The sequence below is a fragment of the Cololabis saira genome, chromosome 24 (genome assembly GCF_033807715.1).
Source record: "Cololabis saira isolate AMF1-May2022 chromosome 24, fColSai1.1, whole genome shotgun sequence".
Taxonomy (NCBI): Eukaryota; Metazoa; Chordata; class Actinopteri; order Beloniformes; family Belonidae; genus Cololabis; species Cololabis saira.
The window spans coordinates 21,242,311-21,261,713 of NC_084610.1; the positions used below are offsets into that span (position 1 = coordinate 21,242,311).

At 42.5% G+C, this 19,403-nt stretch overlaps 1 protein-coding gene across 3 annotated transcripts in view; it reads left to right on the forward strand.

The window, feature by feature from the left end:
* agap1 (ArfGAP with GTPase domain, ankyrin repeat and PH domain 1) overlaps positions 1 to 19,403 on the forward strand; it is a 162,443-nt gene that overhangs the window by 115,213 nt on the left and 27,827 nt on the right. For 2 of the 3 annotated variants that reach the window (XM_061715979.1, XM_061715981.1), the window contains 4 exons: positions 1,087 to 1,251; positions 5,690 to 5,851; positions 15,026 to 15,180; positions 17,976 to 18,066. In XM_061715979.1, coding sequence (XP_061571963.1) covers positions 1,087 to 1,251; positions 5,690 to 5,851; positions 15,026 to 15,180; positions 17,976 to 18,066 — 573 coding nt within the window. The remainder of the gene's footprint in view (positions 1 to 1,086; positions 1,252 to 5,689; positions 5,852 to 15,025; positions 15,181 to 17,975; positions 18,067 to 19,403) is intronic. The other variant, XM_061715980.1, reaches the window with a different exon arrangement.

Sequence of the window (19,403 nt, forward strand, 5' to 3'; positions counted from 1 at the left end):
ACTAATATAGAAACGTGCAGCATGTGTTGCCTTCATTCTAAGGCTGATACAAGACTTAATGTTTTGCGGCTCCAGACATATTTGTTTTTTGTGTTTTTGATCCAATATAGCTCTTTCAACATTTTGGGTTGCCGACCCCTGCCCTAAATAGATCTTTCCTAACAGTGTCTTTTAACACGGCAGCAACTTTGCTGATTAAAACAGGACACAACCAAGAGAAAATAACCGGTATTTATTTATCTATTTATCTGTTTGAAATCTGTTTCTACCTACTTGTATCTGCTAAAGAAGAAGTAGCGTATTCTTCTTTGCATTTATTTTGTCTTAGTTTTGATTCTAATTCCGGTTAGAGCGCCCCAAGCGGTGGAAGAAAAATCCACAGAATAGCCGCACCTTTGTATAAGCTGCATGGTTGAAAACCTATGAAAAAAGTAGCGGCTTATAGTCTAAATCAGGGGTCGGCAACCCAAAATGTTTTAGAGCCATATTGGACCAAAAACACAAAAAACAAATATGTCTGGAGCCGCAAAAATGAAAAGTCTTGTATTAGCCTTAGAATGAAGGCAACACATGCTGCATGTTTTTATATTAGTTATAACTGGGGGAAGATTTATTTTTTCATTATGCACTTTGAGAAAAAAGTCAAAATGTTGAGAAAAAAGTTGAAATTTTAAAGAAAAAAAAAAGTCGAAATTTCGAGGAAAAAGTCGAAATGTTGAGAAAAAAGTCGAAATGTTGAGAAAAAAAAGTCAAAATGTCGAGGAAATAGTCAAAATTTGAGAAAAAAGTTGAAATGCCTAGATTAAAAAGGAAAGGAAAAAGAAAAAAAGAAGAAGAAAAAAGAAAAAAAAGAAGAGAAAAAAGGAAAAAAAAAGTTTTTCGAAAAAGCTCCAGGAGCCACTAGGGCGGTGCTAAAGGGCCGCATGGGGCCCCGGAACCGCGGGTTGCCGACCCCTGGTCTATAAAATACGGTATTTATTCCAAAGTCCTGCTCCCGTCGTAGCTGAACCTCCCACTAGTTTCTCCTGGGGCCTGTACAGGGCAGCTCTGTGGGTGTTGACCCCTGTCCCCCCTCTACCTCCCCAGGTTCCATGTCCAGCACCTCGTCGGTGTCTCAGATGGCCAGCGGCGTCAGCCTGGTGTCCTTCAACAGCCGCGGCCTGGAGGGGATGCACCAGCGCTCCTACTCCGTCTCCAGCGCCGACCAGTGGACCGACGCCACCGTCATCGCCAACTCTGGAGTCAGCACAGGTGGGTGGCGGCCACGCCGGCGTGAGGTCCTCTGGTGCAGCTCCGCCGTGGGGCTCTCTGGTCCCCACGGCGGAGCTCCACGAGGGGGCCCATCACCTGTCTTTCATTGATCGATCAGCTTCAAAGCTGCTGCCACTGTGTGAGTTTGTATGTGAGACTTGAAGTGGCAGTATTACCTCCTCGGGAACAAACATGCCCCCCCCCCACGAGATGCAGGAACTGACAGCTGTCAGGCTGTTGCCGTGACGATAAGCTCTACCGGCAGCTCCGTGGTCGGTCTCGGCCTCCAGCCCTCCTTAACAACATTTAAAGCTGTGAAACGCTTTCAGTGGACTCCCAGACACACACACACACACACACACACACACACACACACACACACACACACACACACCAGGGTCAGATTAATTTTAAAGATGCTCACAGTCTCTGAGGAGCCCTAAAAAAAGCTCATGCCAAATTAAAACCTTGAAACAATGCTTTAGTGAAAGTGTTTTTTCCAGCTGTAATTAAGGATTAAATATCATTAGCAGAGGTTTTACAGAACATAAACATCTGATGCAAACAACAATCATCTCACCCAAAGATAACAACTGCAGTTCCTCTGCTGATGGCGAGAGGCGGGTTGTTCTGTGGTGATTCCTGGGATCTGAGTCCTCTGTAGATGAAATCTGTAGATGATTTCAGGAGCTAAACTCGCCTGAAGTCAATGTTCAGAGCTCAGGATAAGGATTTCAAGGAGGTGTGGAGGGTTTGGAGGAGGTCTAAAGGAGGTCTAAAGGAGGTTTGGACTATGGCTGGGGATCGATTCAAATGTCAAGAATCGATTCGATTCCGATTTTTAAGATTCAGAATCGATTATCAAGATTTGATTCGATCCGATTCGATTCCGATATTTATTTGGGTTAGTGTTATTAAAACTGTTTTTTGAGTTGTTGCATGAATTATATGACTGTAGTTATGCAAAATATAACTACTAGTATTATAATGAGATTCAACAGCAAGTATTGCAGCTAATGATGCTGTAAGGACCAATCAGCTCCCAGAATGCTGATAGAACTGCTTTCAGAAACATCGTGGGTCAGAATTACCAAACAGATCCAGGGAGGAAACAGAGGATGAAATCGGTTTTATTTTTCCCACATTCCGTTTTTATTTGTTCCATTTTCGTTGTATTTTGGTTTTTAATTTTTGAGAATTTGGTTTTTAGCATTTTTTGCAAATGTAACCCCAAGACAGTGTATAAAGTAATGAAATATAGACAATTTATGCAATTATAACCTAAAACTTTAATGTTTTCATACCTTTAAACATATTTAAAGGCAAAAACATGGCACCAGTTATTCTCGTGTCCAACAAAACATTCCTTTTTTGGGGATAAACAAAAAAATAACCAAAAGTTGTAATGTAATGATGGAAAAAAAATAATACATAAATAAATAAAAGAAAAAAAAAAATCCCCCCCAAAAAAAAATCAAAAAAAAAAATCGATCTTTAGACATATGAATCGATTTTTAGGAATGAATATGAGAATCGATTTAGAATGTGGAAATCAATTTTTTCAACACAGGCATAGTTTGGAGACTTCGGTGGAGGTCTAAAGCAAGTGTGGAGGGTTTGGAGGAGGTCTAAAGGATGTCTAAAAGAAGGTCTAAAGCAGGTCTAGAGGGGGTATAGAGGAGGTCTGGAGGGTTCAGAGGAGACTTCGGTGGAGGTCTAAAGGAGGTGTGGAGGGTTAGGATGAGGTCTAAAGGAGTTCTAAAGAAGGTCTGGAGGAGGAGGGGGTGTCGTGGGCAGAGCGCAGCTGCAGACGGGGTCGTTAATCCGGTGGTTAATTGCAGCTCGGGGACGGCGTCTTGTCAGCAGAGATAAGTTGTCACATTTTCCACTTGAGCTGAGACTAAACGATTGTAAAATAAGTCACTGCCGTCCTTGAGGCGCCGCGTCCAGGACGCCGCAGCGACGTGTTTCCATCAGCTGCACAAACACGCCGCCGCCGCATCGGAGCGCCGCGTCAGGCCGCCGCGACGCTGATGGAGGCTGACTGCTGTTTGTTTCTGCCGCCGGTCACAGCTGTCAGCAGCTGCCGGAGAGAGAGTCCAGCTCCGGCTCTGATCGACCCCCCCCAGGTCTCGGGCCGGCCTGGACCTGGACGGGTCTCAGAGGTTCTGTCAGCTCCGGCTGTCAGGATTAGTTCCTCTCAAAGTCTCAACACGCCAGTCCGGTCTAGGGCTGCAACGATTTGTCGACGTTGGTGACAAAAATCGATAATCAAAATTAGTGATGCACCGAAATGAAAATTTGTGGCCGAAACCGAAACCGAAAATAATAATAAACACTTGGCCCAATACCGAACAATACCGAACATGGTTCTTCGCAGTTTGTCATTTATTTTGCCAATTTTTCACCATTGCATAAATCAAATAAATTTGATTTAGGCATGCTTTTCAAAGAAAAAAATCTTTTACAAAATTACAAGGTAGAAAATATTTATTGAACATAAAAAACTGAACATTTTTTAATTTCCCAGCATTATGTTGTTTTGGTTCCACCTCCTGGTGAATGTTAGGTAAAATTCTTATGTGCCTTACTTTTTGGTTGGCCAACGATTTATGTTTGTGGTGCAACAGTTACGGGTGCGGCCAGTCTATTTCCTTATTTTACAACGCCGTTATTAATTGTTCATTCTTTTTCCCACTTATTCCACCGAACACCGAAAGTGTTTTTTTGCCATTTTCGGCCGAACAATTTCGGTAACCGAACAATCCGTGCATCACTAATCAAAACAATGAATTCCATTGTCAACAATTGTCACCAGATGTGTTTTTCCAATGGAGTGAGGCATCTCACTTCAACACAATCTCTGTTTCTCAGCCGAGCGTTAGTGGTTAAACAAAAATGACGACTGACAGCTGCGGGTAACAAAACTTCAAAAGTTCGGGAGCCTCTTAGCCTGGATACGGTGAATAAAAAGATGACTTGCAAGGTTTGCAAAGCAGACCTTGCTTATCACGGGAGCACGTCGGTAATGCACGAGCATTTGAAGAGAAAGCACCTCCGACAGTTGAACGAAACGGACTTGCCTTGGTAAGATATTAAGTGTATTTTGGCTTTAAAAGAGAGCTTTAACGTTATGCCTGACTGTGCCTGACAAAAGTATTTTAAATTAAATGCATGCAGACTGAAGAAGAGCTACCAATGGAGCCCTTTCTGCAGAAGAAGCAAACGTGTAGCAACAGGCGACTGCGCTCACTGATCAATAACTGATCAATACTGCAGCTAATCTGTGATATGAGCAGCTCTCCATGGTTGATGGTGACGGGTTTCAACAAATGATACACCAGTTCAACCCAGAGAACATCCTGCCATCCAGAAACCATTTCACCCACTTGATGGAGAAAAAATACGAGACAACGTTTATTATTTTTTATATAACACAATTGCCTGTCCTTAAAAATGAAAAACAATGGACAGAGGTTTATTTATTTATGGATTTATGTCTATACTGACTGATCACTGTGCCTGTCCTTGGTTTTAGAAAGGACATGTTATTTACTTTTTGTATGAACAGCGGCAAAGTTGAATAAAATATCTATTTTTCATTGAAGTACCCATCTTTCTCGTGTTTATTATCATTGGCCACATACAGGACTGTCTCAGAAAATTAGAATATTGTGGTTTTCTGTAATGCAATTACAAAAACAAAAATGTCATACATACTGGATTCATTACAAATCAACTGAAATATTGCAAGCCTTTTATTATTTTAATATTGCTGATCATGGTTTACAGCTTAAGAAAACTCAAATATCCTATCTCAAAAATTTAGAATATTCTGGGAATCTTAATCTTAAACTTAATCAGCAATATTAAAATAATAAAAGGCTTGCAATATTTCAGTTGATTTGTAATGAATCCAGAATGTATGACTTTTTTGGCTTTTTAATTGCATTACAGAAAATAAAGAACTTTATCACAATATTCTAATTTTCTGAGACAGTCCTGTAATTAAAGCAACCTCATACTAAATTTAAGAAAAAATTACTAATTATCCAATTAGTCGACTAAGGTAAGATAAGATAATCCTTTAATAGTCCCACAGAGGGGAAATTTGCAGTTTACAGCAGCTAAGGGGATAGTGCAAAACAATAGAAATAGTGATAACACAGTAATAATATCAGAGTATGACACACTATAAACAGTAAACTGGTATATACAATAATAATTATAATAAGAAAAATAAATAATAAGAAATACTGGTATATAAAAAATAACAGACGGATATTTACAGATCGTTTCAATAGTTGACTATTAAAATAGTCGTTAGTTGCAGCCCTAATCTGGTCGGACCGCGGGTCCAGCGGACCGGAGGTTTGAAGCTTCGTCCTGGGGGTCTGGCCTAGGCTCTGTTCTGACCCAGAATGCTCCGGTTCCACAGACGCGGGCCTGGGAGACTCGGTCAGCTCCAGTCCCAGCATCTCCAGCACCACCAGCCCCAAGATGGAGCCGCCGCCGTCGCCGCACGCCAACCGCAAGAAGCACCGCCGGAAGAAGAGCACCAGCAACTTCAAGGCCGACGGCCTCTCTGGTACTGCTGAAGGTAACATCACCCCCCCATCGCCTCACACTTTCCCCGCCCGGGTCCACACCCTGAAACGGGTCACAACAGAAGAACCTGGCACTTTTTAAAAGGGCCCGGGCGGGGAAACGCTGTCATTAACTGTCATGTTGTTGTCAGAGACCCCTGACCCCTGAGGGGGGGGTCTGTCCATCTGGTCATTCTGCACCCTCTCATCTCTCCACCATGTTGACGTTTGTTCTAGAGCTGGGGATCGATTCAAATATCAAAAATCGATTTGATTCCGATTCTTAAGATTCAGAATCAATTATCAAGATTTGATTTGATTCGATCCGATATTGATTTGGGTTACTGTTAATAAAACTGTTTTTTGAGCTGTTGCCTGAATTATATGACTGTAATTATGCAACATATTAATACTAGTATTAGATTGAGATTAAACAGCAAGTATTGGCAGCTAATGATGCTGTAAGGACCAATCAGCTCCCAGAATGCTGATAGAACTGCTTTCAGAAACATCGTGGATCAGAATTACCAAACAGATCCAGGGAGGAAACAGAGGACGAAAGAAATCGCTTTTATTTTTTCCCACATTCCGTTTTTATTTGTTCCATTTTCGGTCTATTTTGGTTTTAAATTTTTGAGAATTTGGTTTTTAACATTTATGCAAATGTAACCCCAAGACGGTATATAAAGCAAAGAAATATAGACAATTTATGCAATTATAACCTAACACTTTAATGTTTTCATACCTTTAAACATATTTAAAGGCAAAAACATGGCACCAGTTATTCTCGTGTCCAACAAAATATTCCTTTTTTAGGGATAAACAAAAAAGTACCAAAAGTTGTAATGTAATGATGAAAAAAAAACAAAAAAAAAACGTTTTTTTTTGTTTTAAAATCGATCTTTGACATATGAATCGATTTTTATGAATTGATATGAGAATCGATTTAAAATCGGAGAATCGATCTTTTCAACACAGGCCTAGTTTGTTCCTCTGGGTTCTGTCAATGTCTGAGGGTTAAAGGAGACCTGTTATGAAAACCAGGTTTTTTCTTGCTTTAACATATATAAAGTGGTCTCCCCTCAGCCTGCCAACTCAGAGAAGGAGGAAAGAAACCAAATTCTGCAGTGTCTGTACAGCCGCCCGGATGAGCCGTCCAGTGTGATGTGGATCTACGAGCCAATAAGATTCTCCTCCCTTTCGTTACGTAACAAAAATGCGATTTACATCGGTTGTCCTCCGATGCGTTAAACCACGCCCACAACTAACTCCACCGGCCGGAGCTTCCGCCATTTTTTTCATAGCGGTGTATCGCGTCATTCAGGCAGCCAATCAGCACAGAGCCTCATTATCATAGCCCCGCCCACTCAGAATTCCTCATAGATAATGAGGTTAGAGAATGGGAAGATAAAGACATGGCCCAGAGGCTGAATTTCTAATTTATTTAGCAAAAACAATCAAAAGCTTGTTTTTAGGACCAGGTCTAGAACCAGGTCCAGGACCAGGTCTAGGTCCAGGACCAGGTCCCCCAGTCCTCCCACCACTGCTGAAAGTCCTTGTCGTTTAGTCGTGTCATCAAAGTGTCTCGTTAGAAAGCTGCTCTCTGATTGGCTGGACTCGGTCACAATCATTGATTCCATTTCTTTTAATTTTATTTAATCGCTGCATCGCGGATGCCTGAACAGATGTGGCGGCAGCAGCAGATGTGTTATGTTCATCTCTCCATCACCACGGCAACAAGCAGCTGTCAACACCGGCGTCTGTCCGAGTGACGGATGGACGCCGCAGCTGCTTCCCTCCCTCCTCCCCGGCCTCCTCCTCTTCCTCCTCTTCCTCCTCTTCCTCCCGCATTGTGGTCTTTTATCCCCCGTCCTCCATCAGCCCGAGCTGCCGCTCCTCCTCCCTCTGAAAGCGTTTTATCACCACCTCCTCCCCCGGCCGCCGCCGCCGCCTCCCACCCCCCCATTAGTCAGCCGGAGAGGCTTAAGTGAAATATTATAAATAATCCAGTGGATTGAAATCTTTTATCAGCTTTGTCACTTTCATTATTCAATAAGCGATCAGTAACAGTCTTCCCAATTTAGCCATTAGGCAGCGAGCACGCTCCGCCGCCGCCGCGGCGCGGCCGTCACGGCGGGCGGTGAAGGATCTCCGTGTCAGCCGGGAGCCGCTGTAATTCATGAGGGGGGACCGCCCCCTGCAGAGCTCCCCCAGGTAGACCACACGCAGCCGCCGCAGCGCGCCACCAGCTTTATCGGTAAAACTATCGTAAACCCATCCTCGCCCGGCTCACACTAAATTACTGTTTTATTTATTGAACCAAAAGAAGCCGGAAAGGACGAAAACTTGTGTTGGCAACCTGAAGTTTCTTCAGGTTGCCGACCCCTGTTCCAGACCAACCTGGACACTTCCAGACCAACTTAGAGCCCTCCAGATCTTTAATAAAACAAGAACCGGTCTCAGTGGTCTTTTAGTACAGTTAACAACAAAACTAGGGCTGCAGCTATCGAATATTTTAGTAATCGAGTATTCTACTGAAAATTCCATCGAGTAATCGGATAAAACATATTTTTGTTTAGTTAAAGAGCAATTATAAATATACATAAGATGTTAGATGTTAATTGACATCAAGACTAAATTATATAATCCAGTAGGTTCATGGCTGTGCATTTAAAAACCCTGAACTTACACCAGTCGACCAAATTCACTGATTCACTCAAAAAACTAAGGATCTTACCAAGAAATGCCCTTACACCTGATAACACACATCAAGTTAAAGGTGACCTATTATGAAAAACACGTGTTTTCTTGTTTTAACATATATAAAGTGGTCTCCCCTCACCCTGCCAGCACAGGGGAGACAAAATACCATGAAATTCTGCAAGGTCTCTGACCCCCGCCTTTCAGAGTCCCCCAGTGTCACGTGGTTTTTTTTGAGCCATTCTGAATCTGCGCTTAGGGTGACGTCACCATAGGCGCTCATTTCCATAGGTTCAGCCTCCGCTGCTGAAACCACGCCCACAACCAGCTCTCTCCGCTGCTGGAGCGGTGCTTCCTTCAGCCAGTCGGACGCGGCGCCGCGGATCCGGGTTAAATCATCCAGGTTCCCGGGTGGTTTGGGAGCTGGGTCCTCGGGGGTCCGTCCCAGGCTGGACCAGCTTCACCCTCCGAGATTTTCAGCGGAATCTGTCGGTTTGATCCCCGGTAACGGGCGATGCGCCGCGGAGCCGCCCCGGAGCCACGCTGGGCGCCCGGCGTGGCCAGCGTTCAGCATCCGCCGGGTAGATCCGGCTTAAATAGTGCATAAATGTTATTCATATACAACTCATATTTTATTTTTTTAACAATAAAGTTTCCATTTGTGAAAATTCAGTGTTGTGATAATTTACAGGCTCGGGCTGCTCTGGCGGAGCGAGGTTTATTCTCATCCCCTGCTACCCGTCATTCAGGGAGCCAATCAGCACAGAGCCTCATTATCATACCCCCCCCTTCCCTAAAAATGAGGCGCAGAAAAAGAGGTTAGAAGCGGTAAAACTAGTGACAGGGCCCACAGGCTGGATTTCTGATTTATGTAGAAAAAACAAGCTTTAGATTGTTTTTAAGACGTTCAAGGCCTGTTTAAAATATACATTAAATGCCATAATAGGTCACCTTTAAAGTATAAGATTTTGAGTTTTGGCAGTGTTCAAAATAAACTTCTGATCCTGCTGTATTGGAGCACATTAGGCTCCAGCGCTGCTTGTTTTATCCATGAATGACTACAGAGCTAAAAATGAAAACTACCCAGTTAGCTTTATTACGTTTTTATTTTTCTGACATTTTCTGCTTTTTCTTTTAGTTAAAACTGTATCGGGAACAGATGTTTAGAGGAACCTATGTATGTACCGGGTTAGAGGGGGAACATATAGGAGAACGGACCAGAAGAATATAGCGTGGATTAAAAATAAAAGTTAAGCACTGAACTACATGTGTCTCCCATCTGGGCCATTGTAGACTGCCTGAGCACGGCATGTTACAAAACAAACATATCCGCCGCCTCTTTCGTCTTCCTTTACGTGCGTGGCGTCAGCGCGTTGTCCCGTCAGTGTGTTGTGCCACATTTAATGTAGTCCGGGCGAAACACCCTGCTTTGAGCTGCAAAATTAAACAATTCCTCGAGGCAGAGAAAATTCCTCGATCATTTTTTGTAATCGAATTACTCAAATTATTCGAGGAATCGTTTCAGCCCTAAACAAAACTATGTTCTTTTTATATCTGATCAGAAGGTAAAAAAGAGCTGAGTAGTTCAAGTGATGACAGATCGTCATTAGCTGTCACAGATGTCAATCAAACGACCACAACACCAATTATACATACATTAGTGGTTTAGTATAATTTTACGTGATGAAGAACGTAACCAACTGTTGAGACTAAATGTGAACGTACCGGACAATAAATGTTTATTTCTGCGGTAAAGTCGGACATTTAGTCAATAGAGGACCTGCAGGTCTGGATCTGGACCCTAGTGGTCAGTAATTGTTGTTGGTTAAAGTCATGAAATGTTGGTTTGTAATCATGATCATGTTAATATTAGTTAACTTAAGTTATTTAAAACTTGTATAAAGTTATTTAAACTCGTCGAACACATTTAGTTTATTCTTCTGCCACGCCCACCTCCCCTGGCCCTGACCACGCCTACCTTGAATTGGCCACGCAGGTGAGGCAGAAAGGTATCCGCTTTCGAAGTCCCCCCTCGGATCTTCAGCTTCTGCATCTGTTGTCATGACGATGAAAACTTGGAGATGAAGGCGTGTCGGACCGCCTCTTCGGATGCTCGTCTCTTTTTCTTTTTTTTCCCCAGAAGTCCACCCGTCTGCAGTCTTTTGCAGGTTATTAATGTTGTAAAGGGCTGCGAATAATGTGGCGAGTAATGACCTGTGTCGCAAAGCAATCCTGTGTTCACTGACATTTAAGACTTTTAATTTGTGTTTCCTGAGGCCCTGCCGGTCCGCCTCCCCCGTCGCCGCCCGCCCCCCCTCCCCGCCACCGCCGCGTCAATGCTGGATGTATTTCTGTTTTGCAGCCGAAGGTTTCTCGTGTCAGAGTTCACAAATTGCCTCGGTGAATGTCGTCGGCCGACGGCGGCGTCCTGGCAGGACGCTGCGTTTGGGTGTCATGAGAAGCGCTAGTCTGCTAAAATGCTGAAGTTAAACTCAAGTAAAATTCCTGGAATCTTGATGGTTTCCGATGGTTTTTTATAATTTTCTGGTCATTATATTCCACATTTTATTATTTTTATTATTTCATATCTTTTGAAACCACATTTTTACCAACTTTTTAACATTTTTTTTTTTCATTTTTATATTTTACTTTTTTTCACTTTTTCACATTTTTACCAGCTTTTTTACATGTTTTTTTTCCACTTTTTTCACATTTTAACCAACTTTTTTACATTTTATTTTCATATTTCTCATATTTTTTTCATATTCATTTTTTTCAGTTTTTTCCCATTTTTGCCCAACTTTTTTACATTTTTTTTAACATTTTATTCACATTTCTTTAACATCTCTTATTTGTTTTTAGTTTTTTTTGTTGTTAAAAAAGTTATTTGAAAGACATTTAATTCAAATACATTATTGACCTTTTTTAACGGCTTTTTAAGGTCTTTTCATGTTTTTAGCATCTTTTTTTTAGCGTCTTTCTAGCGTTTTGAAATCACACCACCTGCAGTCTATTAATGTTTCCTTTTTTAGTTGTATAATCCTTTTCATTCAGAGCCCCAATTATGACCATGTTTCCCGAGCCCAGACCATCACTCCTCCACTGCCGTGCTTCCCTGTGCGTCTGAGCGGTTTCTGCTGGTTTCTCATCGCTCCGGGGAACCTGCAGGAACCGTTCAGATACAGTTTCTTGAACCTGAAGTTTCTCACAAACATCAGGAGATGTGAGGACGCCGTCGCCGGCCGCCGAGGCTCGGGGACAGGAAGTGCTGCGTTGCTGCGGAGGTTCCAGTGACCTTTAATGTTAAAAACTGACGGCGGCAGCTCTAAATGTCACGCTGTTCCCCTCAGTACGGTGGATCAGGTGCGGATGGGGGGGGGTTCAGACCGGGGCCCCTCCCCTCCCACCGGGTCGGTGTGCAGCATTTACATCAGAAACCGTGTTTAATTTGTACCGCGGAGACGCAGGCTCTTTCTGGATTGTTGGTTCCCATAATTGCTCCCCTCCTCCCCTCAAAACCATTGAATCCTGGGAATTCATTCCCGCGCCGCCGCCGCAGGGCTCGGGCAGCACTGGGTGGGCGGGGCTTCAGACGTTTGAGGTGAAGGAGTCGCCAGCAGATAATTTCCTGAACATTAAATCACACACACACCTACAAACACGTGTGTTTAATACGTTACACACCTCGAAATACATAAATGATATTTAGTTTTTAATCTGCTCAGACTTCTAAAATCAGTGCGTTTACATGGGAAGTTTAATTCCTCTTTAATTCAGAATTAAAATTAAATCTGATTTAAAATTAGTATAAATTCCCATGTAAACACCTAATTCTGAATGAAATTGGCCATTCCGAATTAAACTTAATTCCGAAGTAAGTGACTGGTTTATTCCGATTTTAAATCCGAATAAAATAATTCCGCAATCATGTATACACTCATTCCACTTTAAATTAATTCTGGTCTTTCCGCGATGACGCTTATATTTCATGCTGGGCTGGTTTTCCAAACAAAGTTTCAAGATGGCAGCACGCAGTAAACGCTGGTCAAGAGCAGAGACCATTTATTTAATAAATAGCTTGGAGGACTTGGAAATAATTAAAAGAACAGATGGAAACAGGAAACATCAAAATTGTGAGCTTTTCAAAGTTGTAGCGGCTAAGTTTGTTTTTCTTCCGGTAGTTTAACTTCCGGTCCCCCCCCCTATCCAATCAGAACCTTCCCAACCCCCAGACCTGTAGAGGAATTGGATAAAGCCGATCAAACGTGTTTTCCATGTAAACCTCAATTCGGAATAACTATTTACATGTAAACTCGAAGGAAAATAGTTTAATTCTGAATGATTTAATTCTGAATAATTAATTCCGGATTAAAAAACATAAATTAACCATGGCCAATGATTGATTTCTTGTATTTGCTCAGATGTGTCGTTGTGAGTTACTTAGACTACTTTCTACGTTCGTAGTATCCTTCAGGAAGGATACTACGAGGGAGGATTCGTGTTTCATGGTGCTTCTGGTCATGTAGGACCCTCAACGTTTTTCAGGATGAGAATCTTTCAGAGCTTTTCACCGAAGGTTTTTCTCTGATGGATCAGTGAGGTCAGATAACCGTTAACCAGCTTTAACTAACCTCCCTCCTCGTGAAAACCATGGGCCTGGAGTCAGCAGTTTCTTAGCTACTCCTCCTTCAGGAGGCAGGGTTTCTTAGCTCCTCCTCCTTTAGGAGGCGGGGTTTCTGCTCCATGCTCCACAGGAGGCGGGTTTTCTCACCTCCTTGCCCTATAGGAGGCAGGGTTCCTTAGCTCCTCCTCCTTTAGGGGGCGGGGTTTCTGAGCTCCTCCTACAGGAGGCCGGGTTTCTGCTCCATGCTCTATAGGAGGCTGGGTTACTTAGCTCCTCCTCCTTTAGGAGGCTGAGTTTCTGCTCCATGCTCCACAGGAGGCGGAGTTCTTTAGCTCCTCCTCTTTTAGGAGGCGGGGCTTATGAGCTGTACACCCTACAGGAGGCGGGGCTTCTGAGATTATTGCCGTACAAGAGGCGGGGTTCCTTAGCTCCTTGTACTACAGGAGGCAGGGTTTCTTAGCTCCTCCTCCTTTAGGGGGTGGGGTTTCAGAGCTACATGTCCTAAAATAGGTGGGGTTTCTGAGCTCCTTTTACTATAGGAGGCGGAGTTCTTTAGCTCCTCCCCTTTTAGGAGGTGAGGTTTTTGACCTCCTCCTTTAGGAGGCGGGGTTTCTGAGTCATCTTTTCCACCTTGGGGTGTTTCATTGCATTCTACCATCCTCCCATCCATCTTTCAATAATCCTCCCCCTTCCATTCCTCTCAAGCCAGTTGGTTCTCCAGATTATCTGAGATCTGATGATGATAATAATGATGATAACCGTGTAGACACGTTTCAGGTGGAGAGTTATGGATAAAAAGTATTTACAATCATTTTGATTGGGTTTTTTGTTTGTGGGTGAAGCTGAAATGTTTGTCCAGGTTTACAGCTCTGAAGGGGCGGAGCTAAAGGGGAAACATCCACAACACGATCGTGGTGTTGACGTGTTTCTTTTAATGATGTCAGTCGATATCACAGCTGAACAATTTTTAAAAAACATTAATAAAGTGTGTGGAGTGTGTATCACAGCAGAACTATTCAGATGTACCACAATATATATTTATACTGTATATAGGGAGGATTTTTGAATGACGAGGGTCCGTCTGATAACAGGAGTTCATATGTTTTTACTTCTTCCTCCTCCTTTCAAACATGTCAAGTAGGGCTGCACGATACTGGACAAAATGAGAATCACGATTTTTTTGCTTAGAATTGAGATTTTTTTCCAATGTAAAATGTATTGCACTTATTACTTTAACTTTGCAACAGCTGAACAAAAATATAATAACAATAAACATCTCTTGTCTTCTTTACACAAACCTTTGAATAATTTAAACAATAACAATTTTGAACAATATTTGTTCCTCCCTGAGTTGAACACCCTTTCAGAAAGGGGACTTGTAACAGATCCTGTAGTTCTGAGGCAACAAATTATTCCTCTGGCTGCTTTTTGCTGTAACAGCTGACATTGAACATAAAAACAATAAACATCTCTCTTGTCTTTAAATAATTTTAACAATAACAATTTTAACAATATTTATGTGCAATATGTGTCAGGTGATGAGAAAGGTAGATGTTTCTCCAAATGTAATCCACAATCATTAACAAAATATAACAAACATGACAACATGATAGTTGACCATGACAGGACTACAACAACCTAGAACATAGGCCTAGTCCTTTTTTTATGCAGCCATCTTTAAAAAAAAAAAATAAATAAAAAAAAAAAAATTTTAAATCGTCGTCATTTGGAAATGAGATCGCGTTCAAGCATGAATCGAGATCGCGATTTTTTAATGATTAATCGTGCAGCCCTAATGTCAAGAGTTTATCGGTTTGAAGCAGTATTTGAGTTCCCGTCCTGAATCCCTGCTCTTCTCCGACAGAGCAAGAGGAGAACCTGGAGTTCACCATCGTGTCCCTGACGGGGCAGACGTGGCACTTCGAGGCCTCCTCGTACGAGGAGCGGGACGCCTGGGTCCAGGTCATCGAGAGCCAGATCCTGGCCAGCCTGCAGTCCTGCGAGAGCAGCAAGAACAAGGTGAGGCAGGCAACCGGCGCCTCCAGGAGCTCCAGGTGCTCCTTGTTTTGTTGTCATGGTGAAGGAGACAATTGCAGAGCTGCATCCGAAATTGCATACTTCCACCCTAATGAGCAGCAAAAACAGTATGTGAGATTTTTTAGTGCGTCCGAAACATAACTACGTACTCAATAGTATGCACTATCCATACTCATTCCGGAGAAATGTATTAGCATGGATTGATGGACACTAGCTAAGCAGAAACTTCCCACAATGCAATGCAGCAGTGTTTGGTTGCTAAGTGCTGCGCAGATACTTAGCAATCAACAAAAATGGAGGATAACGTTACAGGTACCAAGCAAAGCTGCAGCAGCAGCAGCACCATCACGCTACGACTCAAATGTGAGTAATTATGTGTGATTTCGCTTTGGTTTCCATAAGATATTAACCAGATGAGTTCATCATTTATCACATTATTGTGTGGGTAGATGTATTTGCAAAGTTTATGAATGACTACGTTTACATGCAGTCAAAATTTGGGTTATTGCTAATATTCCGGTTACTGAGACATTCGGAATATTACGTTTACATGGTAATTAATCATTTGGGATATCTGGATCAAACCAGCGACGCACGGAGAACATCATGACACAATTACGGTAATTTCCGCTTCTTCTTCCTGTATCCAAATTCAAAACAAATGCTGCTTCGCGCAACTTTTCTCTCACCTTCTTGTAAATCTTCTATCCCGGTACTTTCTACCGTCTACAAATGCAGAAATGTTCATATCCTTCATTACATTTATGAAGGGATTAGTCTCCTCCTGGTCTTGTGTTTCTCCGTGTTTAGAAGAACTTCCTGGACTCAAAAGACCAGGATTCCTTGTGAACAGAACATGTGCAGAAAACAAATTCAGGTTCCGTTTGATGAAGATATTTTATATGTTTACATGACCCAATATTCAGGTTTTAAAAGGAGTAACCCAGGGCTCATATTCGGGTTTTTAAAAACCGGAATATGAGCAAATTCCGGTTATTCAAAGGGGTTATTGGTGTTTACATGGCCGTGCAAATTCGGGTTATTGCCAATATTCTGGTTTTAAAAATGCATGTAAACGCAGTCAATGAGCTACAGGCAGCCAATGATAGCTAGTGCTAATGTTATTGTTTTATGGCATAACGTTAAATGAGAGGGGGTGGGGAAACACAACTATCGTATCTAATCAATTTAAGGGGCCAGGATAAACAGGAAAGAGCGGAGCTGCTGCTGTGACAGGAGTTGTTACCATGGTAACAACTACTGAAGTTAATACAGACGTAAGCCATATACTGTATATACTCCATAGTTACAAATCACTCATATTGAAAGCTTTAAGTTGCATTAAGCAAAGGTTTATCTGATTCAATCATGACGACTACTGTGACAATCAATCACAGTCTTGTAGTTACATTCAACAGGGCAAAAGTGCCTCTTCCAACACTTTTCCAGTTTAATTCCAGAGGTCAAAAGTTTCTTCCAACACTCATCTTGTCACCGTATTTTTCCACTTGTAATGCTGTGAGTATAATGATAGTTACAAACTAGGCTTGTCCCGATCAGGATTTTTTAGCTCCCGATCCGATCCCGATCACTTGAGTTTGAGTATCTGCCGATCCCGATTTTTCCCGATCCGATCACTTTTTTTTGGCTCCCGATACAATTCCGATACTTTTTCCCGATCAGATACATTTTGGCAATGAATATTTAAAAAAAAAAAGGGACTAAAACTCAAATTAAGTTTCTTTTATTGTCCATTGGACAACAACATGGACATTTATTTCAACAAAGCTTATCAGCACTGGTGCCACAAAATGTAAAAACATGAAATTGTAAACTAAAACAAAAAGTGCAGAATAGTGCAGTAACAAAAATAAATAAATTTAACTTCAAAAGAGGTAGTTGAATGACATCCAATCAAACTCACAAACACAAGAAAATTTAAATACTTTCTGGCTTAACCTTAGTGCAACATTCTGAATGGCATGAAATGAATAGCAGCTTAATGAACATGAACATATATATCATTTCACAATTCAAACATGTAAACCATGTTAGTTTTGCTTACTTCGTTGGCCGGAAGTGACGTTAAATGCAACGATATATAAAACGATTTAATATATATTAAAAACATTAATAACCAGGTATGTCCCGAGACTTTTTTGGCCGATACCGAAAATGCTGTGATCGGCCGCCCGATCGATCGGGACAACACTATTACAAACATTATAAAACATAGATAATTTACATATATTTTCATAACACTGGTCATGGGACAGATCTGTGAAGGACCTGACGGACACGGACGCAGCTTCAGATCCAGAACAATCAGTTTCCTCAAACGAGTTCCTATCTGACATAATTAGTTTGTAGATTCTTGGGAGGCCAGCGATCCCTGCGAGCGTGAGCCGAACCGTGAGCTGAGAGTGATCCAGCAGAGCCGGAGCTCCTCCTCCTCACATTTACCGGAGCCTTCATCCTCACACACACCTCTGCTTCACATAATTACAAAATAGCAATTACCCGGGTCCGTGGCGAGCCTCGCCGCTGCCATTTCCCGCCGCGGCGTCGCCGCCTCGGCCGCCACCGCCTGCCGTGTTGACGCCTGGGGCGGCTCAGCCTTTAACCCCCTCAGAAAGCGTTTGATTGTTTGTGCCGTCACTCCCCGGTTCCCGGCTGCAGACAGCGGCGGGTGACACCTGCATGTGTGAGCTTTGAATGCCGAGCATTAGGACTGATTAAACACGGTTTTGAGTTGAGTTTTGGTCTCTGTGTTTCAGTCTCGCCTGACGAGCCAGACGGAGGCGCTGGCCCTGCAGTCCATCCGGAGTATCCGGGGGAACGGACGCTGTGCAGACTGTGACGCTCTGAGTGAGTCTGTCTGTCTGTCTGTCTGTCTGTCTATACATCTATCTATACATCTATCTATCCATCCTTCATCAGTCTAACGACGGTAATAAAAACATCAACACAATCTCTAGTTCACTGTTGAACCGTGTCTGATATTGAGGCCTCTGTGATCAGATGGGTTTATTATTAAAAGAGGTGCACTGACTTTAGCACATAACTCTATTTAACCATACCCTCTGCCTGAGTTTAAGGCCAAATGTTTCAGGTTTAATTGGTTTGATTTTTGTTTTCATGTCACTGTATTTTTATAACAACATTTATGGCCTTTTTCACAGATACCAGTAGAATTAAGGCCCAATCTCAATTCTCCCCCTACTTTTCTTCACTCGCCCTTCTTTTCTTCCCTACCCCCTAAAAAAGAAGGGGGAGATTTTAGGGCACTTGAGATCTAGGGCACTTGGCCCAGGGGCCTGTCCCATTTCTCCTACTCCCCCTCGTTTTCATCCCTACCCTAATCAGGAAGCTGAGAGCCAAAAGCTGTTTTAATTTCAGCTGTAGCGCTGTTAATATGCCACTTTATTAAGTTTTAATATTTTTTCAGGCGTAAAAGTAACCGTTAAGATCCCCAACCTGGGCTCAGTTTATCCAAATAACGCCTGTTAAGAAATTTGACTCGACGTTTTTGGAGATGAGAAGAGCCCCCGGCCCCGGGGAGCAGCAGCAGCTCACAGCCCGAGTACAGACACAACCCAGCGCCGTCGTCCCGGGAGAGAAACCTGCAGCTCTGTTGAGAATTACAGCTGGCTGAACTAAATCATTTAGGAAGATGTTGGTTTAATAGATGAAATCTAAAAGTTGTAGCTACGCCTGTTAAGAAATTTGCTCCGAAAATTTAGAGATTTCTGTCTGCCGGCTCCGGAGCTTATGGGTCCGCGTTAAATCGACACAGAGCCTACGGCGTAGCTTACGTAGCCTACGGCGCAGGTTACGTAGCCTAAGGCGTAACCTAACAGCCTTTATTCCAGCGCGATCTTAGCGAACAACGGACAAAAAAGTGATTATGTACATTCACTGAGTGAATATTATGAAAGTAAAATATATATTTCTCGCTAGAAATGTAATCAAAACGCATTTTTATGCAGAAACTAACTCAAAATATTGATTTTATTCACAAAAAAAATAAGAAGATTCAGTCCGCAATTGACGACGAAAAGCATTTTGGGAAATTTTCATTCCCCCTCGCTCGCGAAGTCATTATGTGAAATCCCTCGATTTGAAGGGGCTATTTTCAGCCCCTCGCCCTCGTTATGCCCACTCCCCCTAGGTGAAAAGAGGAATTGGGACACCACTACCCTCAC